Source organism: Anas platyrhynchos, chromosome Z, assembly GCF_047663525.1.
Source record: "Anas platyrhynchos isolate ZD024472 breed Pekin duck chromosome Z, IASCAAS_PekinDuck_T2T, whole genome shotgun sequence".
NCBI lineage: Eukaryota > Metazoa > Chordata > Aves > Anseriformes > Anatidae > Anas > Anas platyrhynchos.
The window spans coordinates 28918919-28945129 of NC_092621.1; the positions used below are offsets into that span (position 1 = coordinate 28918919).

General features: G+C 37.2%; 1 protein-coding gene across 8 annotated transcripts in view; it reads left to right on the forward strand.

Annotated features, from left to right (window-relative positions):
• The window catches only part of SMARCA2 (SWI/SNF related BAF chromatin remodeling complex subunit ATPase 2), a 120238-nt gene extending 99174 nt beyond the window's left edge, over nt 1-21064 (forward strand). For 7 of the 8 annotated variants that reach the window (XM_038169745.2, XM_038169747.2, XM_038169748.2 and 4 more), the window contains 6 exons: nt 268-485; nt 13358-13463; nt 14247-14348; nt 17675-17807; nt 19337-19479; nt 20103-21064. In XM_038169745.2, the coding sequence (XP_038025673.1) occupies nt 268-485; nt 13358-13463; nt 14247-14348; nt 17675-17807; nt 19337-19479; nt 20103-20138 (738 nt within the window). In that variant the 3' untranslated portion in view covers nt 20139-21064. The remainder of the gene's footprint in view (nt 1-267; nt 486-13357; nt 13464-14246; nt 14349-17674; nt 17808-19336; nt 19480-20102) is intronic. The other variant, XM_038169751.2, reaches the window with a different exon arrangement.
• The last annotated feature ends 5147 nt before the right edge of the window (nt 21065-26211 follow it).

Sequence of the window (26211 nt, forward strand, 5' to 3'; positions counted from 1 at the left end):
TGAAACTATGACTTGGAGTGGAATTAAAGGTTCAGATAAATATTCATTTATTTGGATGGTAACAGGTTTCTTAGAACAAATTAATGTTCAGTTTCTCTTTTCTAGCAACTCAATTCTTCACTGAACTTTTTTTTAAATAAACTGAATATTTAGAGTTACCTGTATTTTGTGGGGTTGCATTTTTGTTTTTAAATGTAGCTTGTTAGTTCCCTTTGCCGTATGTCTTTTTTTTTTTTTTAACATACTTTTTGAATCCATGGTTGTCAGGCAATTGAAGACGGCAATTTGGAAGAGATGGAAGAGGAAGTGCGGCTTAAAAAACGGAAGAGACGAAGAAATGTGGATAAGGATTCTGGGAAAGAGGATGGAGAGAAAGCAAAGAAAAGAAGAGGCAGGCCTCCTGCAGAGAAGTTGTCACCTAACCCACCCAAACTGACAAAACAAATGAATGCTATCATTGATACTGTGATAAACTACAAAGATAGGTGAGTGGGCTCTCTCTCCCCCTCTGTCCCTCTCTGCTTTTAACAGCATCAGTTTTATTATCAGTCTTCAGGTGGAATTGATGACACAGTATTTCTAAAAAGTAATTCTACTTAGGACCTGACCCTTTAAGTCTTCCTTTATGCAGAGTGTTTTTAAAGACCCACCTGATAGGAAGCTGTTGAAATAAAAATATTTAATAAATAAATAAGGCATTGAGCTCTTACTTTAGTGGTACAGCCCGTATTAATATCAATCTCTTTAACTACATGACTACAGATTTCTTAAGCCTGGTTGTCCTGTCAATTCAGCATAAAAAAATGTTAAGTATCTTAACCTTAGGAAGAAATGTAGCTTCTAATCCAAAATGTGACTTGAAGATTCCTATTTTGCAGGTTTTTAACCTGAACATTATCTTTGCTTAGTGAGGAAGAAATAGAGAAGCTGTTAATTAATAGCGCTTTTGAATCAGACTTGTTTAAGGAAGTCGTGTTTTTGAACTCAGCTTTTATTTCCCAAAAATCAGTATAGCCTTATTGTGTATATACATGTATCCTTTCTTTGCCATATACTGAATTACAGAAATCACATAAAGAACCATTTTAAGCTACATTAATATAAAATGCATTCAGAGATAATCAAATAGTGTTTGTATTAAGTGACCCGCACCATTTCAACAATACAAGATTGTGTATAAACGAACTTCCAGAGTCTGTGACTTCAAATAGCAAGTTGCACTTCTTCCTTTTTGTAGCTACTGTTCTGGGTGTGGCTGTAAAGTTAATTGGGTTAGTATGTGGTGAAGGATACCAAGCCTGACCTTTCTGTCACATTACTGTTGAAGTGAAGCATTCTGTGATCTGTGGGCTCTCTGCAGAGTACTTTAAAAAGTTTATTGCATCATAACAGGATTCAGAGCAATTGATGTGATGACCAGGAAGCTCACTACAAGCTCAGTATATTCAGCTTCTATTACTTTATAACAAAGAAGCTGAAAAGTGATGAAAGTTCAGATATACCAATCAGAGAATAATAAGGAAGCATCTCTTTTCATTTTGGATCCCTGGCCTTGAACCTTTTCCTCAAGCCAGGTACTTCTGAATAGGGCTTCTACTTCTCATTTCAAAAATAGCGAACAAGTTACTTCCTCTGACCTCCAGTATATCATAAAATTGTTACTGAAGATAGTAACTGATAGTAACCGATAGTTACTGGGGAAGTAGAAGACTGCCTGTTGCTTGTGCCCCAGGAAGTTCATATCTGATTTCTGCCACACAAGTAACTACTGTACTATTATGTAGTAAAAAGGCCTACCAGTCACCCTCCCAGGAGCATGTTTCACGATTCTGCAAGACCAAATTGGTTGCCACTGATAAAATTGTACAGTGCCCTGGACAGTTAGAAATTAAAAATACCTGTTAAATTGAGCTCCTAAATGTGATGAACTTTGCAGAGGAATTCCAAGTTCCTGTATTCTGATTTGTTTTTGAACCAACATCAAACCTTTCAGTCCTGTGAAGGTTGGGACAGAAAAGATTTGAAAAATTAGGCACTAAGGAACTTCACTACTTAACCCCAATTTTTTAAAAACTTTTTTTTTTAAGGTTACTATAGAGTTTAAACACTTCCAGGATTTGCAGCTTTAGAATTAAATGGATTTAGGCATTTGAAGCCTTCAGCTTTTGTTCCCATTTTTTGAGCTCTGGGCTTTTGTGAGAGAAATTGTGGCAAGTATAGAGGGACAGGTTAATTGGAAGGAAAGGCAATGAGCTTCATTTGGGGAGAAAAGTGTTTTGTTTTGTTTCTTTTTTTTCTTTCCTGTATTACTATCTGAATGCTGGAAACCATCTTTGTCTTTGGCTTATATTTTCATTACTAACAAAAGTTGCATCTCTTCATTGTGCAAGTTCAGAGGGTTAATATAGTCCACAGACAGCTGATCTTATCCCAAAAGGTGGAACCATCCAAAATCTTACTATCTCTGGCCTTAGTTACATTGTCAAAAGCAAATTGATGATCTTTAGTCTAAAGTTTTGTTACAGTTAATTAGTAGCAGATGGGAGGTGGGAGGGGGGAGAAATAAAAAAACAAAACAAACAAAAAACAAAAACAAGAAAATGTGGTAAACTACTAAATATCTCTGTATTTTTTCTCTCATGTTTCTCTTTGCATTTGAGAAGAGTTCCGTGTAAACAAAGAACCACTTCTCCTTTCTTATTAAAATCTTTCTTTTAAAAAAATATTTTTCCATGGTTCTCACAGATATTATGGAGTTGTAGTTAAGTGGGGTTTTTTGTATGTTTTTTGGTGAAGGTTCTAGGTAATGTTGATATAGTCTCCAAATACTTTCCTAATACTTTCCCCTGCCTATGGCAGGGTGTGTGTGTGTGTGTGTGTGTGTGTGGAGTTAGATGATCTTTAAGGTCCCTTCCAGCCCAAGTTATTCTATGATTGTTGTCCTGTCTTTTGTTCTTTTGTAAGCATTTTGGGAAGAGTAGAATCTTTTCTTTCTTTATTTAAAAAGCATCCAACAAAATAGGTTCAGTTGCTTATGTATAGGAGAGCTAAAGGCTACAAAAATACAAACAATAATCATTACTAAACTGCAGTTTGAGCTACACAGTTATTAAATAAACATCAAAATAAAATTAAACAAACAAACTGGCAGCATTTGAAGTAAGTGTTCAGTGTAAAAGAATGCAGCATATGATAATTTTGAAAACAAAACTCAGATAAATACACGGCTAGTTGTAAAGCCTGGCTAAAGAACTCTATGCAAGACAGTGGAGTTTAGCATTGAGGTCATCTCCTTGTGGAGGTGTATCCCGTTTAATAAAGGAAATAGTAAAGAAGGAGAAAAGGCCAAAGATGTAATGCATTGTTAAAATCTTCAGCTCTGTTTGGACTCTCGGTGTGAGAGCTATTGAGGTCCTTGTCAAGTTCACACTGGTTTCCTGCAGGCTGCTGTGCTTTGGATTCTACTGTTGAGTGATGTACCTTAAGCTCTTCTTTGTGTTGATACGCATTTCTTTATCATATCTTTGTATTTATCTTACTGTTGAGACAAATAGTCACGTGTCAGTTTGCAGAACTGTGTGGCAAGTGCTCCAACTCACTAAGAAATAAAGTGCTCCAACTTACTAAGAAATAAAAATGCATGTTGAATTCAGTGCTCACATTGCTAAATTGTACCCATGCTCTATTACTTAGCTTTGAGTATCAAATGATAAAGCATATTACTAGCTGTAGATACAGAGCAGTACTACAGATGCAGAGCCTTTTTTCTGTTCTACGCTGCTTCGCCATTATAAGTGAAGACTAATTAAGTTTCATCTATAATGGATTAGAAGGAAGAAGAAATGTGGACTGGAAGAAAAGCAAGATAGAAAAGGTGGTCATATTCTTCTGACTTCAAGGAAAAATGTCCTAAGTAAGGTTATGACAGAGAAACAGTTTTAGATGGTTTTGCGTTATGTTAGCTTTTCTAACTGCAACTTTTGCAGTTCTACCTTTTTGCTGGCATATCATCTGCTAAGGGGGAATACACCTGTGCAGAATAACATTGGATTAAATCATCTGCTTTCTTCATTGTAAGTTAAATGGACGGATTGAGGAAAGAGTAAGATTTGATAAATTAAGGAAAACAGCTTGATGATGGAAGACCACAGAAGTTTGAATGTGAGTGAGGTCTGGAGTTTGCTAAGGTAAAACAATTATGAAATGTTAATGTCAAAGAGAAGGATAATCTTCTGGGAAAAGGTTGACTGGATGAAAGAGGAAGAACAAAGGATATCTCTAGAAATAATGGTGAGAAAGTCTGAAGCAATTTCAAAATTGTCATTTAAGAGAAAAAGAAGTGTTGAGAGAAAGTAAGAATTCCCAAACGTTAATTAAAATTTACAGGAAATGTTGAACATTGAGGGAATAGTTACTCATTTATATTAATAAAATGAGAACAAGGAAAGAAGGAGAGCTAGTGTGCGGTGGGGATGACATAGAGAATAAATGAAAATTGTATATTTAAAACTCCAAAGTTAAATGATTGTTATTTGGTACTCAATAAAGATAATGATATTGGCCGTGAAGATAAAGGGAGAATGGATAGTGCTATGGTAATAGTGAGAACATGGATAGTAAAATTACCAAGAGGAATGGAATATTTGTACAACTCAAGCATTCCTCTGTGGGAACAGGCCTCTGAGTGAAAAAAATCTCAGGATTTTGAAAGGACTGATGTATAGAAGTTGATACCAAATTTATCATGCAAGACTAGCTTTCTAGCTGATTCTGTAGCCAAGGTATGCTATTTCATCAAAGGAAGAGAGAGATGTTTTACAAAGTTGGTTTTTGGTAAAGCATGTGTTACGGTCCAATAGGAAACCTATTAGCTCAGATGAAAGAGATCTAATGAGTAAGTTTTCTAATCTCAGTGAAAAAAAAAAAAAAGCAAAGATTGAGATGTAACTAAAGACAGTGTTAACAACAACAAAAAGTATTAAACTGGAAAGAAGATGCCACAAAAGTTCTTGGAAGGTTGGTGTTGGCATAGGTCAAAATATATTAATTATATGTGTTTTTAAAATGAGGAGTGTCCTCACCAAACGTGAAGTTCAAAAGTATCAATATTAAAGGAATACAGCATGTTATTTATGGAGGATTGAACACAGTTAAATCTGGAGTCAAAGAACTGGCATGAAACAATGTAGCTCAGACTGCATTAAAAGGTAGTTACAGACTAAAGATTGGAAAATTTTCCTTGAGTTGGAAGCTCATTATGTGGAAATCATAGAAAAAGAAAGATCTAGACAGAAATTATTGATCAAAATTAAATATGAGCAATCAGTATTGTCCATCTATTTAAAAAAAAAAAAAAAAAAAACTTGGCCCCTACACTATTACCAGTACGGATGAGGAAATACAGATATCATTATATGTGATAAAATCAATGTGTGTCTGGATTGCTGTTCTTGAATACCTTCCATTCAAGAAAGATAAGTTTATACTGAAAGTGTAAATAATTACTTCAAGTTTGGGATAGTCTTGCAAGAAGAAATATGTTGGTTTGTTTATCCTCACACAGCACAACATGAGAAGGGAAAACAGTTGCTCTGAGTAAATTCATCTAGGAAACAAAGAAAACATAAACACAGGGAGAATTTAATTTAATTTAATTTAATTTAAAAGACATTTAGATGTTGAACTTAGCGATATGGTTTAGTGGAGGACTTGTTAGTGTTAGGTCAGAGGTTGGACTCAATGATCTTGAGGTCTCTTCCAACCTAGACAATTCTGTGATTCTGTACTATAGAAATATATAACATACAGAACGGTGGTCACAAGGTTATATGAGTGTAAACAGTCAGGAATATATTCAAGTTGGTAACTAAACAATTCTGGAACACTCTTCTGTATGAAGTAGTGGCATGGGAATACCTAACTAGATTTATGACTTGTTCCTTGATTAAAAAGCTTTGCATTATTGTTTGTTACCAAGGTCTTAGATTCAAGGACCTGGAAACACCTTTCCAGTTACACAATTGATCCTGATTCTCTAATGTAAAATATATTCATTGCCTTTGCGGGTTCCATTTGAAATAATCTCAGTTTAATTTAATTTGTTATTTTATTGAAATTACTGCTTCACTTAAACTAGTACTTCGGTGCCCTTACAGATCTTGCACCTCATTTAAATCTTGCTATATACAGCTGTTCAGAAGAGAGTGAGTTGAAATGTATCAGTTTAGGTTACCATCACTCATTGTTAGTTCTGATTATATTAACCTGTCTTCTATCCCCTCTAAAATTAGGAGTGGATAATGCAGAGATTAGCGTGTTGTATGTACATTATGTTTTCAGGAAGCATAGTCCAGCCTTTTGAAAGCAGGAACAATTTTACTGGAGAGAGATGTTTTTTTCCACGGATAAGGAATTTGCATGCCAAATGCTCAAGTCCCCAGCTGCTGATTTCGCATCATGCACATGCATGCTTACTTTCCAGAACCATCGTTTTCCTCTTTTTATGGTGTTCTTTTATTTTTTGTTACAGAGGAAGACATGCTGTAAGTTTTGCTTCCCTTTCCTGATTGTTAGAACTTAGTGGGGAAAAAAAAAAAAGATGGATAATCATAATCCTTCAACCTATGTACAAATCTGTTGTCCTCTTCTGCCTCACATCAGTTTGATATTTACTGTTTAGGTGCCAATTTGGTGCACCTGCTGTTTTGCATGAGCTTTGTTTAGATAGCAAGAGTTTACTTAAGAGCCCCAGGACCCTAACAGTTCAGTTGCATGCAGTGATTTACAATCACTATTCAGCTCCTTTCTTCTCTGCTCATCAGCCTTAAATAAAGTAAGGACTTGCATGGTGTACCCATTAGCTTCACAAAACCTCCTCCCTGTTGCGGGTAGTAGTTGACCACATTCAAGAAAGCTGATAAGAAAATTGGAGGCTGGGGTTGTTGAGTCCAACCCATGTTTTGTGCCTTGGCAACAGATTTTGCCTGTCTGTGATGCCTAGTATTTCAATCATTGCCTCAATAAAGCTAAAATGTTTAAATTAATGGCCACAGTATTCTAATTTTTACAGGGCATAGGGAGAGAGTATTTTTCTGTGTATTTGAAAGTGATTTTATTCAGAGTTTTTCCAGCTGTTTTCTGAATTTGCCAGTTTTTAACTGTTGAAAAATGGTGAGTAATGTAATTAGCCATTACTGATCTAACCAGTAATTAATTATGCCAACTGGTACTCTTGAGTATTCAAACATGCAAAGGAAATAATTCTAGTTTATACCCAATCCAAAGCTATGGAGTATATAGCCATGTGTCAAAATTAAGAATTAGTATTTCTACCCATTTCCATTTCATTGATAGGGACAGGTCCACCATGTATTACTATAGTTGATTCAAAAAAAGAAGAATCGATAAATACATTTAACAGAAATGAATAGTATTCCTACTTATCTGGATTGTGGTTTGAAGTTTTCACATAGTAAGGTCATTCCTCTGTATTTATGCTCTCTTCATTTTTCCATACGCACAACTTGTCTGTGTTTTAACAAACATCATTTTTAGTTACAGTTGAATAGGAGGCGCAATTTGTGCACAGTAGTTCTGATTGTGAGCATTCATTCTAACCACCCTCTACTGAATTTCAGTGTTTGCTAAAAAGTGTGAAATTTGCCAGAAATGTGAGAACATTATGCAGTGTCAGCTTCGCAGTTGTCTCTCCTTTTTGACTCCTAAAGAGAAAAAGGTTTGATAGTAGTAGAAATTTTGACAGGTGAGTGGCAGCTTGTTTCTGGCCACATACTGCCAGAGAAAAATGGTACAAAAGCAGATACTTATAAATTAGGCTTAATGGTTTCTGCATTTAATTCTACTGAAGATAATACTGACTAAATGAGCGGAAATATATACTTAATGTACCTTGTAAGTAGTTTGACAGAACTGAGAGAAAATTGGAAGCACTGAGCACAAATACTTTTCTGAGTGAAAATCTTTTTAAAATGATCAGTTACCTATTAACGACTTTGCATACCATGTAAGTATTTGCATGTGAGCACATAGAGGACTGATGTGTTGAGGTACTGCAGTCGCAGTGAGCTGTCACTCTTAGTTCATTTGCAGTGAGCTCTAATAATTTATTCTGGTCCTTTTTCCCTTCAGCAAGTATCCTGCTAGTTGCTAGGCAACTGTAAGTGATCTTCTACTGCGCATGCTTTTTATGTGGCAGTTGTGGTTACTATTTTCTAAACCTGAGGATGAGGATTAAAATCAGTGTTGCACTAATAATTACTAATTTTCTCCTGTTGTACCCACAACACAGCTACCTGAGATTGTCAGAAAAGATCACATTCATTTACAGTATATGTGGTTGTATACAAAGGGAGCAGAAGGTAACATTTCTTTGTGAAAGGCATTTCTATAAAAATGGTACAGTAGAATAAACTGTTATTGATCTGGGTAGGCAAAACTGGGCACTAGTCTTCTGTCTGTTGCATATTTCATGCACTTAATTTTTTTTTCCTCCCATGACCTTAAGTGATTCTCAGTAATTAATTATATCAGACAAAAGCTTGACGGTTTTTTATGGCATTCTTCCTTTAATAGAATGTGTGAACAAGCTACAGTTACCTGGATTTATATCTTGAAAATAGGATATTACATTTTAGTAATTTACTACCATTATATTTTTCATATAAAATACAATATAAGGGTGTGTGCGTATATGTAAAATGAGTGGGAAGGGCAAGAATTATGTAGCCATGAGATAAACATACATATATATATGTTTAAGCTCATATATATATATATATATATGTATATATGTATGTGTGTGTGTATGTGTGTATATATATATATATGTATATATATAGGAGCTTGTTTTTACAAGGGCAAATATGACCAACGTGTTTTAAAGTCTGATCAAAATTAGGAGATTATTAGCAGCTGTTCATACTAAAATAAGATTAAATATGGTTATATTTGCTGTTAAAATCTGAAGTGTAATTGAAGCAACACCAGCATCAATGTTTTAGTATTTTTTCTGAAATAGATATTTCTGTTAGAAGAATGCTGGTGAAGTTTAAAACACAGCAGTGACAACTCAGGCCCTCTGCATACCAAATCCGCATTGCACAAAGTTTTGAAAGCAACTTTTTGTATTTTAAAATGATTAGCTCATATCTGTATTATACACAAGTATATTGTACAGATTTACTGAAAGCATTTAAAATTTACCAAGTCAAGCACACAGAAGATAAGATATAACAGAGAAAAAAAAAAAAAAAAGGTGTAAACCTAATTTTTCCTGTTGTCTTAGGAACATAACATTGTGTGCTGTGTAAAGGTGTTACAGCCTACTGATTTGCTTTGCTTTCCTGTGCTTTGCACAGAGCCTGTGCCTTGTGTATAGAAGATGGGCAATGATCACTTAATGAATGGCCAGGTTCCTCCCGGGCTTCTCTGGACACATAACTTTTTCACAATATTGTGCTGTCATTCTTCCCAATGTTTCATTCTCATTTTACATATGAAGAATAGAGACCAGAGACTTAAATTCATGAAATAATTTGGGCACCAGAGATCTTAATTTCTTAGAGTACTTAGTGTTTAGTAGATTCAGAAAAAATGTCAATGATCTCAGTTGCAGCTGAGAGTGTTCGGTACTTCCCTTTATTAACAATGTATTACTGTATATATAAATACATATATTCTTCAATTTCCAGAAGAGTGGGAACAGATTAATTTAGTAAATTGTGTAGTGTATTTTTAATGCATTGCTTTTGTATTGCTTTCTGTTTCTCTTCAAGAGGACAGCCTGAGATGATAAGTTCTATTGTGTGACATGACATTGTCACTGACAGAAATCATTAACAGGATTGGTGCCTTTAAATCCATAACATAAACACCTCCGACTTTCACTGAGAAAGTAGGAAAGTAGGAAAGTAATGAATTTGACTTTTCAATGTGAATCAGTTCTAAGGAGATGGCAGGATACAGTGGCTTGTCACCTGGGATGACAATTATCTGGTCATTTTAGGATTTCCTCTATTTCAGTAACAGGGTGCTTCCCAAGTAACTTCTTGGCTGAAGTTGCTAGTAAACTGCTTGGAGCGTTGAGTTACAAGTGGTCTTAAGGTTGTCTACACCAACATCTGTATAGGATACATAGGCATGACTATCTATCCTTCCCTGACAGAGATGCAAAGTACAGCTTCTTGTCTCCTTGTGCAGCATCAGCACCAAAAAGTGTGTTTGCATGTGCCATGATCTTATGTGAACTGCCAGGAGACAGCTGGCAGTTATTGTCTGCTGCTGCAAGTCAAAAAATGTTGTCAGGATGAGACAGAGGCATTTACTAGGTTAGCACTGGAGAGAAAAATACTCTAGATGCCAGGTTGTCCCAAGGATATCAGATCGACACCATTGATTAGCAGGCTATGACTTAAACGTTCATATTTGTTGTTCTCTCTGATGCAAGGTGTATAAGGAGCGAAAGCGTCCCAAAATTAAAATAAGAACATTAAGAAATCTTGAATTAGGTGAGCAATAGCTCTTTAGGAAATGAGAAAAATCTGCTCATTCCTGCTTGTTCGTTGATCTTTCAACGTTCCCCAAGCAAATTTGTCTCCGCAGATTCTCAGGCATTAAGAAGCACCTACGATATGGTAGGCAATCATGATTTACATAAAGGACAAAGTTGTTCAGTGCTTTCTATCATCCTTATATTGTTCATAACAGAATTGCCTCAGTTAACCTGTGTTTCACTGTTGATTTAACGTGTCTAATAATATCCCATGCTGTTAAGGAGGGTGACTGCAAGAGAGAAGCTCAGGTGGAGGTGAAGACTTGGCAGCAGCCAAGTCTTGTCCGACTCCTGTGAGGGTTTGGTTTGTTTAAATTATCATCCAAAGGTAGAAATGAGAAATCGGTGTCATGAGAGAAGCAAGCATGTGAACATGGGCAGGGAATGCTTGTGAATGCTAAGCACAAGGGATTACAGTTCATCTCATCAGAACTTTTTTCTGCTACTTTGTAACAAGAACAAAGTTGCACAGAGGGGAAAAATAAGAAAAGAAAAAAAAAAAATGAAGCTTGTAAGTGCCATTAACACATTTCCTCTCCAGGTGACTTACAGTCATCTATCATTTGTGAAGCCAAAAATGAGAAGATTTAAAGCAAGCAAACAAACACAAAAAACTTCAATTTGTAAGTGTCAAAATAGCTATAAATAAAGGGTTGACAATAGGAAATCTGGAAAGCTTAGAAATTCTGAACACCTGTAAATGATAGGAAATGTTCCTAGAGTATGAGAGGATTTTAGATAACCCATTACTTTATTTCAGATGATTGAAGAAGCACAAATCACAGTAGTGATTTTCAGTACAGTTCGAATGATCTTCCCAGGAACCTAACACTCAGTAATGGAAATTAATAATGTTCTTGGGATTAATTAATAATGTTCAAGAGAGTTGGAAGGTGTGATTGCTGGGCTGCTTTCCATCATCTATCAGCGGTCATGGTCATTTGGAGAGGTCCCGGATGACTGGAGACTTGCTAATGTGATACCCGTCTATAAGAAGGGTCATAAGGAGGACCTGGGGAACAACAGGCCAGTCAGCCTGACCTTGGTGCCAGGAAAGGTGATGGAACGGCTCATCCTGAATGTAATCATGCAATGTATGCGGGACCTGGGGGGATCAGGCCCAGTCAGCACGGGTTTATGAAATGCAAGTCCTGCCTGACCATTACTTCATCTCCTGCTATGACCAGGCAACCCACCTGGTGGATGAGGGAAAGACTGCTGACATAGTCTACCTAGACTTCAGCAAGGCCTTTGACATGGTCTCCCACAGTCTTCTCCTGGAGAAGCTGGCAGCCCATGGCTTGGACAGGCACACTCTTTGCTGGGTTAAAAACTGGCTGGATGGCTGGGCCCAGAGAGTGGTGGTGAACAGAGTGAAATCCAGCTGGTGACCGGTCACCAGTGGTGTTCCCCACGGTCGATGTTGGGGCCCATCCTCTTTAATATCTTTATTGATGACTTGGATGAGGGAATTGAGTGCTCTCTCAGTAAGTTTGCAGATGACGCCAAGCTGGGGGGAAGTGTTGATCTGCCAGAAGGTTGGAAGACCCTGCAGAGGGACCTGGACAGGTTGGGTCGATGGGCAGAGGCCAATGGGATGAGGTTCAACATGGCTAAGTTCAACATGGTTGTTGTGACCTGCGCTTTGGTCACAACAACCCCATGCAGCGCTACAGACTTCGGGCAGAGTAGCTTTTTCTCTGTGCAGAGAAAAAGAATGTGGGGGAGATGATTGATGCTTGCCTGAAAGTGAGCTGGCAGTGTGCCCAGGTGGCCAAGAAGGCCAACAGCATCCTGGCTTGTATCAGGAATAGTGTAGCCAGCAGGGCCAGGGAGGTGATCGTTGCCCTGTACTCTGCTCCGGTGTGAGGCTGCACCTGGAGTGCCATGTTCAGCTTTGGGCCCCTCACTGCAAGAAGGACATAGAGGCCCTGAAGCATGTCCAGAGAAGGGCTACAAAGCTGGTGAAGGGCCTGAAACATGAGTCTTGTGAGAAGCGGCTGAGGGCACTGGGGTTGTTTAGTCTGGAGAAGGGGAGGCTCAGGAAAGACCTTATTGCTCTCTACAACTGCCTGAAAGGAAGGTGTGCGGAGATGGAGTTCAGCCTCTTATCACAGCTAACTAGTGTTAGGACTAGAGGGAATGGCCTTGGGTTGCACCAGGGGATGTTTAGGTTGGAAATGAGGAGACATTTCTTCTCAGAAAGACCATTCAGGCATTGGAACAGGTTGCCCAGGGAGGTGGTGGAGTCACTGTCCCTGGGGGTGTTTAAGGAAAGGTTGGACCTGGTGCTTAGGGACATAGTTTAGTGGGAGATATAGTTTAGTGGTAGGGGGATGGTTGGACCAGATGATCTTGGAGGTCTTTTCCAACCTTAATTATTCTATGATTCTATAAGTGTGCTATGACTAGGATGTAAAATAAAAAAAATAATAATAAAAAAAAAAAGTATAAAATGACCATAAACTTACATTGACAGTAAAGATACAGAAGAGACATACTAAAAATTAAAAAATAAAAATAAATAAATAAAAATGAAGAAAAGGTTAAGACTGTATTTGGCAAACCACTACAGAATTCAGATTCAGGTCCTGATCCTGATAATTATATTTGTGAAATAATTAAAATTACTATTTTATTGTTAATGATAAATAATCCAGATATCCATTTCTAATTCTTGGAAATAAACGTTTGTGTTGGTTGGTTGGTTTGTTTTTTTCTCTGTGTGTGTATGTGTAGGGAATTGTAGTAATTCCTTACATTGCAAAAGTTTAATTTTCTCAACAGTTCTGGACGGCAGCTAAGTGAAGTCTTCATTCAGCTCCCATCTAGGAAAGAACTACCAGAGTATTATGAATTGATTAGAAAACCAGTGGACTTCAAAAAAATTAAGGTAGGAACATTTTGGAATATAGAGATTCCAACATTTCTTTTTGTTAGGCAGGGCAAATATGCATTCAGTCTTAAAATTACAGCATGAATATTGTACATGCCTGTGGTTGTCTTGTACTTCAAGCAGTGTTAAATCCTTTGTAATGAATTTGTTTCATTTATATTGCACTATATCACTGTAATTTCAAAATGTAGCAGTGACATAAATATTGCTTTCAGAGATGACATCTGTCTTCTTTAAAGAACCAATCACAAATCTGTAAAGAAATCTTTAGTAAAAAAAATATCTTTTTGCAAAATTTTAGTGGTTATAGGGGAATATACACATCCCTAAACCTAGTGACTTGGAATAGCTAGACTAGATCTAAACAGTTTGGCAGATGGGGTTTAAGCAACTTGTTTCACATTAGGCGATGTTGAAACTCTTTGAGTTTCATTCATTTCATAGTTTATTTGTGTCTGTGCTGGGAAGAAGAAACTGGAAGTCTTTTACCAGAAGAGCTCAGTTTCTGTGACTTTTGTCCCTTCCACACCACAAAGAAATTGCATGATTTTTTGCTTTTATTACCATGGTGTGATTTTGAGAGTAATATCTTTATGATACATTTTAGCATTCCTTTGTTTTAAACAGGTACTTGTCATGATGCTTGCTTAGATGGTAACATTTTAAAAGAGGATGTTTTTGATGTATTGAAATCAAATATTAATTCAGTGTCCTGTCTCCTGTTTTTTCTCTGTACCATTGCCCCTCCATACTTCCCATTTTCCTCAACAAATGAAACAGGAAAGAATTCGCAATCACAAGTACCGGAGTCTTGGAGACCTGGAGAAGGATGTCATGTTGCTGTGTCACAATGCTCAGACATTCAATTTGGAGGGATCACAGGTCTGACTGAAATTCTTTGTGTTAAGGATAAGAGTATTGGTTCTTAAACGATTACTATTTATGTCTATAAACCCTGTGTTTGAATTCTTATTTTAAATAGATAAAAATGTCCAAATTCTTACTGTTATCCAGAGTCCTCTGGTCACAGCTGGAGTGGGAGCATGCAGGTTTGGAGTCTAATTCTGAGATCAGTGTGTTCTGATCTGTATGCAGTTCAGAGCTGTTGCAGAACCATTTGAATCTATAATAAACGACTCTTCATGTTCATCAGCTTGGGCTTACCAGAGTGGATGACAGAAGGAGCAGATGTAACAGTATGGTTTAGTACCAGATACACATGAAATGCTTAGTAGTGAGCACTTCAGCTCTAGTAGTGGCAAGGTCTGTCCAGCAGTAAAGATTTCTGTATAAAGTTTTATATTTTCTGAACCCTCTGGCAAGTTTTTGGTTTTTTTTTTGAAAGATCAATGTCCATTTTGACCAGTCAGTAATAACGAATCCCAGCTGAGTCTTAGAGGTTTAGAAAGCAAAATCTCTCAACTTAAATGTTTTACATAAATGAATGTGTATAGTGCTGTGAATTTGGAACAGAAGATGCTGACACAAAAGGATGCTGACTACAAAATCTGGATGACAGTTGAGAAAGTTGTCTCACACAGTGAAAGGTGGAGGTGTTAGAATTGACAGGAACAATCCTGAATGGGTAGAAATGTTCAGTAGATCCTGTTGCTTTGTTTGGAAATAAGCCAACCTGTGTCACAGTTTTGCAGAATTATTTTCCATTGTAACATAGCAACAATAACTACCAGAGATAGTATTAAATTTTATAATACAAAGCCCAAATAACTAATACTAAAGTTTTGCTTTGTTCTGTTTTGTTACCTTTTTTTTGGCTGTTTTTTGTTGTTGTTGTTTGTTTGTTTTTAAAGTTTGCCTGGTATGTTCTCTATGTTAATTTTTATTTCCAATGAATTGTGGGGCATTTCTGCAGCAGTTCTCCAATTTTAAGGTTATTTTATATTCTTTGTGATAGTTTGGTTCTACCTTTGCTCCGGCATACCAGTATACCAGTTTACTTCAGTAAACTAGATTATTTGTGTGTGTACTAAAACCAAAAACAAAATCTAATTCAGACAGAGCTGTTTAAGTACACAGTGACTTCAAGTGAAATTCTACATGTTCATTTCATTAGTATTCATGCTGCTTCTCCTGGAAGCAAAGCAGTTCCATCTGAGCTGGAACCTTAAGAAAGGTTTTCAGGGAGAGACAGACTTTTTTGAGGCTTTCGAGTTGCATGTAACCTCAGCAGTTTGAAAAGTTTTTCATGTTGTAAGGGTCAAATGGAAAAAATAGACATGGAAGGGGTTAAAAATAGTATTTGTCTATTGAAATGGAAAAAAAAATGTCTTAAAAGTTTGCATAATTTGAAGTTCCATTGTCACTGCTTTTCTCATTTTGAAGGAAGTTCCACTGTCATGGTTGTTCCATTGATGATACCTGTTGGAATCGGATTTTCATCAGAATAAGAAATCTTTTATTTGCATAGCTTTTCCTGATGTAGCCCCCCAGTGTTTTCTGGGTCAGACTAGCTACTGAATATCTACAGATAATCCCAAATTAAGAAGGTTAAAAAAATTAAAAATACTTCATTTCTCTAAGAAATTTCGTTTAAAAGTGTGGGTCATAGCAAGTTGTTAAATATGTAGTGTCTGGAGTTAAAAATAGAATCTTCTTGTCTTAGAAAGGTGTTTGGTCTGAGAAAGGACAGCAAAGTTAGTTGAAAGAGTAATTCTTAAGAACAATCGGAAATGCTAGGTCTATGGGACGGAAAAATAAACTACACTTGAGAGGAACTCAGGGGGCTTCTAAGGATAGCACACTTTATAAACAGTAAGTATAAGACAACATCAATAATGATTTGACTTCTAGGAAAAAAAAAAAGCTGGGGTCCAACAGCAAACTCATGTCACACAACTGAAGGAAAAAAGCCATTTCAAAACATTCATAATCATTATGTAATTATGGGTGTCAACAAACAACTTTTACCACGTTCAAGAGCAGTCAAACATCTCATAACAGAGTGCATGGGAGTGCTTAAAGAATGTGGAACAATCTGTACTGAGAGGAAATTTTTCTAAAGCAGACTTGGTGATCAACTGGAAAAAAAAATCACATATTTCACATAAAGTATTCTGAATTGAGATTTTTTAATTCATTTTACTGAACTTGCAAAATATTAGTGTTTTTATCAGTTTTAATGTACAGATTGTAATGGCCACCAAAACTCCCTCCATTATCTTTCTTGTAATTACAGAATGTCCCTTTATACAAGAAAGTGTTTAATTTAGCTGAAGGAATAGTGTGGCAGCTAAAGCAGTTCAGCGCAGGATGATGAGAAAACCAAATACATTCTATGACTCTATATGACCCTTCTGTTAACTACTCTTAATTGTCCAGTGCTTGGCATCTGACATCTTACAAAGCAAAATAGATGATCTTCTTTGTTAAGATGATTATGAAGCCTCAGTAAATTATGAAGACCATGGTATGCCTTCCTATAGAAGGCCATAGCCTTCTGTTATGCTAATCTAAGAAATGAATTGCAGACCAAATGTAGTCATCTCATTTGTAGACATGAGGTTAAATTGAAAATGTAGAAAAATTCATAGAGGTAGAGGTTAAATAGAAAATCTGATTTGTGAAAGATGCTTAACAAGGTTACATTGTGTTCAAGAACAGGTGATAAGTTTAGAACACACACTGATTTTTCAGTCTTTTTCAATCTGAGAAGAAGGAAGGGATGATCTGCTTGGGTTAAACAAGTGTCCTTGCGGCCACTTTGGATTTCAGGAAAAAAACAAAAACAAACAAAAAAAACAAACCAACAACTAAGGATAATTAACATGAGAGCTAGTCGTTTGACATTATCAAGTATATTGTTATACTTTAATTCAATTCTTTAATTGAGATACTTACTGCTGGAGACTGTCACATTGGCAGGTTTTCAAGACAGTTGTAATCTAATGAAACTACAGAATATCTCCAGTGGTAATAAAAACAATAAAGAAAAATGCTCTAACTGGACATTTAAAATGTAATACATTTTAAGAATTCTATTTTTGTGAGTCACTGATAAATTTCTTCATTCAGAAAATAAAAAGTTAATGTTGACATTTATTTTAAAATGCATGCAACGAGCAGTGTTACTTGTAATTTGAAAAGGACATGTACTCTGTGGATTTGCACCAGAAATGAAGGTCTATCCTGTGAATTTTTGATGTTGCTTGACTTTACAGCTCTAACATAGATTTGTATTCATATTGTAGATATATGAGGATTCCATTGTTCTTCAGTCTGTGTTCAAAAGTGCACGACAGAAGATTGCCAAAGAAGAAGAAAGCGAGGATGAAAGCAATGATGATGAAGATGATGATGAAGAAGATGAGTCAGAGTCAGAATGTGAGTCCCCTGCTAGGTAGAGAAGATAAAGTGTATGTAGGGGTCATCAGTTGTTCTAGTTTCTGCTGTAAGAATCCATTTTCTGTGAAAGAAAGTAAATTCTTTAAAAGTTTTCTGCTTTGGGTGTTTACATTCAGCTTAATTCTTGTAGCTTTGTGTTATTGCTGTAGTTGTTGGAGTACAGTAAACTACGTTTAAGCCAAAAACAAATCACAGAAGTGCTTGGTGGGAGCAGGTCTCACTGGCCGTAAGCGTTGATAAATCCTCTGATCCTATTCATGTTATTTTTAATTACAACTACCTGCAAATGCTATATACAATCTTTATTCATAGGTGGTCAACCTTTCAGGCATGATGTGACACACAAAAATCATCACCTAGTTAAGAACCAGAAGATGCAGCAAATATTCTTCAGTGAGAGAGTGATGAAGTGAAACTCCAGATTCTTTCAGAAGTAGGAGGTGACACCAATTTTTCAGAGGGCCCATCTGTAAGAAAAGACTGAGCTGGGCATAAACTTAGGCTGAAATTCATGGCATGGTGCAGGAAAAACTGGAGCATGTCTTCAAAGAAAAGACCTCATCCTCTCTTAAAATCTTCTGACAATATATTATCCCTCTTGGTGAAAATATTTGTCTTTTGCTTCTAGTTTGAATTTTAGTCTGCTGTGTATATCCTGTTCCACGGATTAACTAGTGTATTGAAATTGTTGTAGCATGCTCATGGCCAAAATGGAGCCAGGATTGCCCATACAAAGGGCCTAAGCTCAATATGTCTTCCAGGTCTTGTCAGCTCAGATTTCCTCAGAGGAAACATAAGCACCAATCATGAAGTCCCTGCAGACTCAGAGACATGATGTAGTAGAAAAGGAGGCATCCTATATTCCCCCTTCGTGCCACTCAGTACGTCTACACATGCTCTCCAGCTACGGAAACTATAGTACTTTGCCCTGAAGTACTCTTCCACATACAGCAAGCAGTTCTGCAAAACATGACATTTAAGCAGTTAATTTGGAAATCAGACACTTAACATGACCTTCAGAAAGGTGTATACTCCAAATGTGTTATCTTCACATGGCATTTCTGTGGTGTAAAACAACACAATTGCGTGCTTGTACAAATCACAAACATGTCTATGTGCAAATAAAGTGTTTTCAGGTGTGCATTTTCTCACAAAACCAGATAATACCTGTGGACACCATGCATTCTGAAGGTGAAAAAGAAGATGCACATGGTCAACTTCAAGTTGATCTTTATGGCATAATACAAATCATTGTTACAGCTATAAAAAAAAAAAAGTAGAGAAATAAAAGCAAAAGCTCTGATTGTTCCACAGTTCCACAGAGAAAGTACGTTTTCAGGTTGCTACCAGGGGAGAACTTCTATGAACAGAGACAGCATTTAGAAGTTAATAAGTGATCTTCAGTAGTTGTTTTATTGAGTTCGCAAAGAGTGGCTACGTTTTTGGTTTTTTTTTGTGTTGTTGTTGTCGTTGTTTTTAAATTGTATATGTTGTTTTACTTTCTGCAGCAAAATCAGTGAAAGTCAAAATCAAGCTGAATAAGAAGGATGAAAAGAGTCGGGAGAAAGGGAAAGGCAAGAAGAGGCAAAGCCGAGCAAAAGCGAAACCTGTTGTGAGTGATGATGATAGTGATGAGGATCAAGATGAAAATGTAAGTTTTGTTCACTGAGACTGTGGAAGTGGTTGCAGTGATTACGTCTCTACCCTGTCTTGCTTGTTGTCAGAATTCTCACCTATTCATGCTTAAGCACATATTTAATCTGTATTCATTATCTTGAGAGAATTTGGCAAGGGTTTTTAACTGTATCTGGATGTGCTTAGGAGGTCTGGGCCCTGTGCTGAAAGACAAGAAGTCTAAGTTTGGAGCTTATTTCTTGGGAGTTGTTCCTACTTTCTTTGTAACATTAAGCCTCATGGTTTGTTTGCTTTCATCCCCAAATGAAAAACTCTTAGTTCGATTTTTTTTTTCTTTGGTGGGTTCTTCTATTAATGGAACAAATGAAAGCAGACCTCTCCTCAGTTGTTTTTAAATGTCCATGTAGATAGAAAAATTGGTGTTTCTTTAGTGTCTTTTCTTCTCTAAAGAAGCCTACAGCAACTGAATTAAATGTCATGAAAGAGAAATATTAGATAACAGTATATTTCTTAAGGCTATCTTGATTTGTCAGTTTAATTGTCATCTTTCTCCACTTTTCTTTCTTTTTTCTTCTTTAACAAATTCCATAGAATAGCTGGCAAAGAATTTCTGACTTGTCTTGTGTCTCTTACCTCTAGGACCAGTCGGAAGCAAGCGGAAGTGATGATGAGTGATCCATAGGGTTTATTTTCTTGGCAGAACTGACCCCCTTCCCTTCTCTTCTCCCTTCTCCTATTTTATGCCCAGTGAATTCATTTTGTCAAATAGACATTGGGTTGTTTCTGTATTCTCATTCTCTATAAATTAGCTTTAGGGTAGTGCCAGACAAACATATGATATCATGGTGTAAAAAAGGAAAAAATGTAACATATTGTGACCAAATGGGCCTCAAAGATTTAACAACAAAGCAACAAAAAAGAGCTTTTGATGGAAAATGTGGGTTGGTAGTATATTTCTATGGGCTGGTTTTAGCTTGGTAATAGTTTAATTGTGCCTGGTTTTATCATTTGATAGTAAGTTTTTCAGTGGCATCAGAGAGACAAAAAAAAAAAGTCTTTTGTAGCATTGATAACCAGGAGAAGCCATTAAAAGTCACTGGTTATTTTATTTTTCATCAGGCAGTTTTCAAGGTTTTTAATTGTTCTGTACTGTTTTTTTTTTTTTTTTTTTACACTGTGGTACATATATGCAACTTTGTTTAATAGCTTATAATTGTACAGTAGTTAGCCTTCATTCATCTTGTCCCATTTATGTTTTTTCCACTTTATGCTTGACGATCTTCAGAAAAATGCTTTTTGAATTGTATCAAATTTGTCTACTGTAAACTTTGCTTAACTTTTTTCTCCTCGATTAAAAAAGTTGGGTTGAAAAATGCTATTGAATATTGCAATCTATATAGTGTAATGGATGGCTTCTTTCATCAGACTGATCTTCTATGTTACCAATGTGGATTATCACCTTTCCCTAAAGTGTACTTAATCTTTGCTTTCTTTGCACAATGTCTTTGGTTGCAAGTCATAAGCCTGAGGCAAATAAAATTCCAGTAATTTTGAAGAATGTGGTGTTGGTGCTTTCATAATAAAGAGATAATTTAGCTTAATAGATACAGTCCTGTGTTATGAGTTCCACAAAAATCTTTTTTATAGTAGCGATGGGAGGACAAGAATGTTTCCTGTAGAGAGGTCCACTGTGGTCTGTCCAGAGTATGTAAAATAAGAACTCATTTTTATCACCACAGAAGTATCTTCAGAGATGAAGATAAGGCATTTGAGACATGTTAAAATAAAAATAAAGTTGAAGTAATAAAATAACTTGAAGTAAAAGTGTAATTCCTTACCTAATTACAATTCAGGTGATTAAGCAATAAAATAAATGGTTTGTTTTCTTTTTCTTCCAGGAAAAATATATCCCCAGGCTTTAGTGGGCATGAATACAATCACTTATGCAGGCAGGCATGTAGCCTGTCAGGCACATCTATAAATCAGTATTTTTAGGTGTTACCTTGAGGTGTGAAGACTGTGATGCACTAAGATGTGGTAGCGTAGATGCTTGAAGTACATAGTTAATGTTTCTGCTCTGTGTGGAAATCAAAACGTCTTGATTTGATGTAAATTTGGTACAATATGTACAAGCCTGTGGTTTCATTCATAAACAGAACATGTCTTTCTCAATATGAATCATATTGAGATCATATTGCTGCTTTGCTATTATATTAATTGCTTCATTTTTTTCATCTAGTTGGTTGAAAAGTGGTTTTTGTGTTTGCTTGATGCCCATTTGTGTGTGTTAGCCCCACACTGAGATAATGTCAGCTTCAGTTAGTTTTAGCAATTTCAAATATTTCATTTGTTATCCTATGGGCATAATAGCCTTGGATGGTAACAGTATATCCAGGTGGAAGTAAAGATTATTTTCTTGTTCATAAGTTTGCCTTAAGCAATGAGAATAGAAATGGAAGTCATCTGCCTACTGTAATACTTGTTTGTCTCTCTATAGAGGTAGCTACTGTGATTTACTTTATGGATACTCTGAAACAAGATTTGAAGTAAAGAAGCAATTACTTGGGCATAAACTTTCATGACCTGCGAACCTAAAGGATTATGCACTGTCTAAACAGAAAACTGGTAGGTTCCCACAGTTTGGTGGTGTTGAAAAGTGAATCTTTCCCAAGAACAGCTTCTTGCCAAAAACATATCCAGTGTGTGCACTAGCCACACGGGAGACACTGTATTTCACAGAGAAACACATTGATCTCAGAGGGACACAATGATCTAATGATCTCATCAATGTGTATGAATATCTGGAGAAGCTTTGAAGAAAAGGACCTGGGCTTCCTGAGTTGAGTATGAGTCAGCAATGTGCCCTTGTGGCAAATAGGTTTAACAGTATCCTGGGCTGCAGGTCAAGGGAGGTTATCCTTCTGTTACTCAGCTCTAGTGAGTCCACACCTGCGGTTCTGTGTCCAGTTCTGGGCTCTGCAGTACAAGAGAGGCATGGACATGCTGGAGCACATCCACGAACAGTGCACAGTGATGGTTAAGGGACTAGAGCAACTGATGTACAAAAGGAGCCTGAGAAAGTTTTATTCTCAGACTCTTCAATTTGGAGAACAAAAGCCTGGGGGGAATCTTATCTATGTGAGTCAATATATTAAGGGAGAATGCAAAGAGAATGGAGGCAGGCGTTTTTCAGTGGTGCCCAGTGGCAGGACAAGAAGCAATGGGTGCAAACCAAAACACAGGAGGTCTGAATGTCAGGAATTACTCTTTTTACATGTGTGTTATGGAGCAGTGTCACAGGTTGCCCAGAGAGGATGCAGTCTCACTCCTTGGAGACCTTCAAAAGCCACCTAAACATGGTCATGTGCAAGTGGCACTGCATGGCCCTGGTTGAGCAGGTGGGTTGGACAAGATGACATCCAAAAGTCACTACCACTCTCAACCTTTCTATGATTCTGTGGTAGTTTGGTTTCCAGAGGCTGATTTGTCTTCAGGGATTGCTTCTCAAGGCCATACATATTTATGCTAAATTTTGACTTTTAAAATGAACCAAGTCTACCAACCCATTACACATGACAAGAAACAGCTGGCAATAAGCTTCAGTCACTGATAATTTAGACTGTTTTTTAATTGGCAACTTACATATAACAGGTACAGTATCACATTGCTTACTCACAAAGTGCTTGGTGACTTTATAGTGACCCAATTTTATTTATTTTTTAAGAACCGATTATTTACAGATAGATGTGCAGGTGGAGAATAAAACTGAAGTAAGGACCATTGCAGTTGGTCCTGTTATTTGGCTTAGCATATGAAGGGTTGAGGGTGGTGAGGCCTTCTGGGGAGATCCTGATAAATGAGAGGGCTGGGCAATCACCCACAATATGACATTTAACAAGAACCAACTGCTGGATTCTGCAGTTAGGAAGGGGCAACCCTGGCATGCAGACAGGGGAATGAGGGCCTGGAGTTCAGAAATAGATCTGGGGGTTCTGGTTGATAGGAAGTTGAACAAAAGTCAGCAGCGTGCCCTGGCAGCCAGGAGGGGCAACCCTGCCCTGGGGTGCATCAGGCCCAGCACTGCCAGCTGGTGGGGGAAGGGATTGTCCTGCTCTGCTCTGCGCTGGGCGGCCTCACCGCGAGCACTGTGCCCAGTTTGGGGTGCCACAGTATAAGAAGGACATAACACTATTAGAGAGGGCAACAAAGGTGGTGAAGGGTCTAGAGGGCAAGAAGTATGAGGAGCAGGTTTGCTCAGCCCCGAGCAGAGCAGGCTGAGGGGAGGCCTCATGGCGGCCTGCAGCTCCCTCACGAGGGGAGCGGAGGGGCAGGCGCTGAGCTCTGCTCTCTGGGGACAGCGACAGGACCCGAGGGAACGGCATGGAGCTGGGACAGGGGAGGGTCAGGCAGGGGGTTAGGGAAAGGTTCTGCACCCAGAGGGTGGTCGGGCACTGGGACAGGCTGCCCAGGGCAGTGGTCATGGCACCAAGCCTGACGGAGCTCAAAAAACATTTGGACAACACTCTCAGACACATGGTCTGATTTTTTGGGTGGTTCTTTGGGGATCCAGGCGTTGGACTCGAACATCCTCAAAGCGTCCCTTCCAACTCAGGACATTCTATGATTCTGTGAATTCCACTGCTACCCAGACTAATGTTTTAGTTGTTATCTTACTATTTCTCTGTGCAAATTTAGTGTACTTTTCAAGATGAGCTTTTTAGTAGTAATCTGAGTACATTAGTATATAAAAAAAAAAGAAAGAAAGAAAAAACCATGCTCTGGTTAAATCGTTGTCATACATAATGTTCCAAATTCTTCACAAACAAAGGATTTTTTTCAAGTAGGTACAAATATGTTAAAGCTGGATGCACACTTCTGCAGAATTCCTTTCTAATACAAAGTGAAGACATGCAAAACACTTGGAACACCTTTTTAATGATACATACATAAAAGAACAATATTAAAATCCATATTAAGGGAAAATAACTCATTTCCTACATTAATTTCAGTAACTTAAAGGAAGCTGCCTAGTAAAACTGGATACAGTGCAGCTTGTGCACTGGAGGACATAAACAAAATAAATAGGGGGAGGTTTGCTTGTTTCATTTGCTTCTTCTGGGGAGTAGGTAGCAATGTAAGTGGGCCAGGTGAATAACACTTAACAGTTTTTTTTTCAAATGCTATTAATATTCTTTCTTCTCCCCTTACACCTTCTGAAAGAAACAAAGAAAATGCAAAACTATGTACTTTAATTAATATAAATAGCTTCTTGCTTAAATGTGTTTAGTACTCATTGCAAAGTATTTCACTAGCTTTTTTGTAAAACCTTGTTATGTATACTGCTTTCAGGAAGAAAATAACAAAACACTAAGCTGTTCCCTCTCCCCCTTTACTCTGGCCCTGGAGGTGTACTTTTAACTTGCTTAGCTCCTGAATAAAGACGATAATTCATTGATTGCTGAGGCAGTGCATCAAGGCAGGGTGTGTCCTGGCAAACAGAGCCACAGTTCATGTGCACTAAAAATCAAAGGCAAAGCTGAGGTAGCAGTAAGCATTAAAGAAGTGTGCAATTAGTACATTGTTGGTACATGCTTAATACTTTTGACTACCCAAGAAGTACATCAAGAGCTTTATTAATAATTCACAATCTGCTGTCACTTCCTCATTAAAAAAGCTTGGAGAGTGAGGTTTATTGAACACGTCTTATCTGCAAAGCCGTTCACAACAGGTTAAAAACAAAACGGAAACTTTTTAGAAGGGTTTTTGGAATGCTCCCTTTGGTTCCCTTCTGCTCATATTCCTAAAATCTCTGATATCTCTAAAATTCATAAATAATAATGATAAAGCAGACAAATATTCTTTTTCTATACAGGGACTTAAACTGTATGGTGAAACATGAACGCAAATTGAGTTTTGTAGGTTCATGAAAGAGGATAGTGTAAGTAGTTTACATGTGTGTTTTGGACATAGTGTAAAGGGGAAAGTAGGTTCAGGACAAGCAAAGAAGTAAATGTAATCAATTTTGATTCTTTTGTTGCAGTAGAATTGTATTTTATTTTAAAAGGGATCCCTCACCTCTAATCTTCTTGTGAACAAGAGCAAGAAGGCTGATGAGACAGAAAATAAGCATGTAAAGCAGTTTACCAGTCAACATGTACCTGGTTCTTCCTTACTGAAATTGCACATTCCTTTCAGAGGGTACAGTTCATTGTACTGTGGGACTGTGCAGTCCTACATTTTAAATGTTTAAACATCAAGGGCCATGTTTGTCCTTGGGGTAATTTTTAAAATGAAAACCAAAAATGCCATGAAGGATTATTCAGATGCAGCCTGCCCATTCTCTGCAAGGAAAGTCAGAAAGGTTGTATCCAAAAATTATTTAAATATGACACAAAAGTTAATCAAAAGTTGCAGCAACACTCTTTTATTTCTCCTTAGCAACCAGGAGATTGCTCTCTCCTGAAGAGAGCCAAAAGCTTGTTCCAGGTGTATCTGCTTTTGCATGCAGAAGTCACATCTGCTCTCCAGACACTTTTGGGGTTTGTCTTCATCTTCTGTGTTTGTTCATGTTGAGAATGTGGCAATATTTACCTTACTCTTCACTCTGCTGTCAAATGGAGAAATGGATGTGCTGAAGAACACACTGAACTCTCTGCCTTGATCTGACACTGTTGTGAGGTTAAATATTTTTATTCCCCTGCCTCTGTTAAAATGACATTATGTTTCAATCCATATGGTATTGCTAATT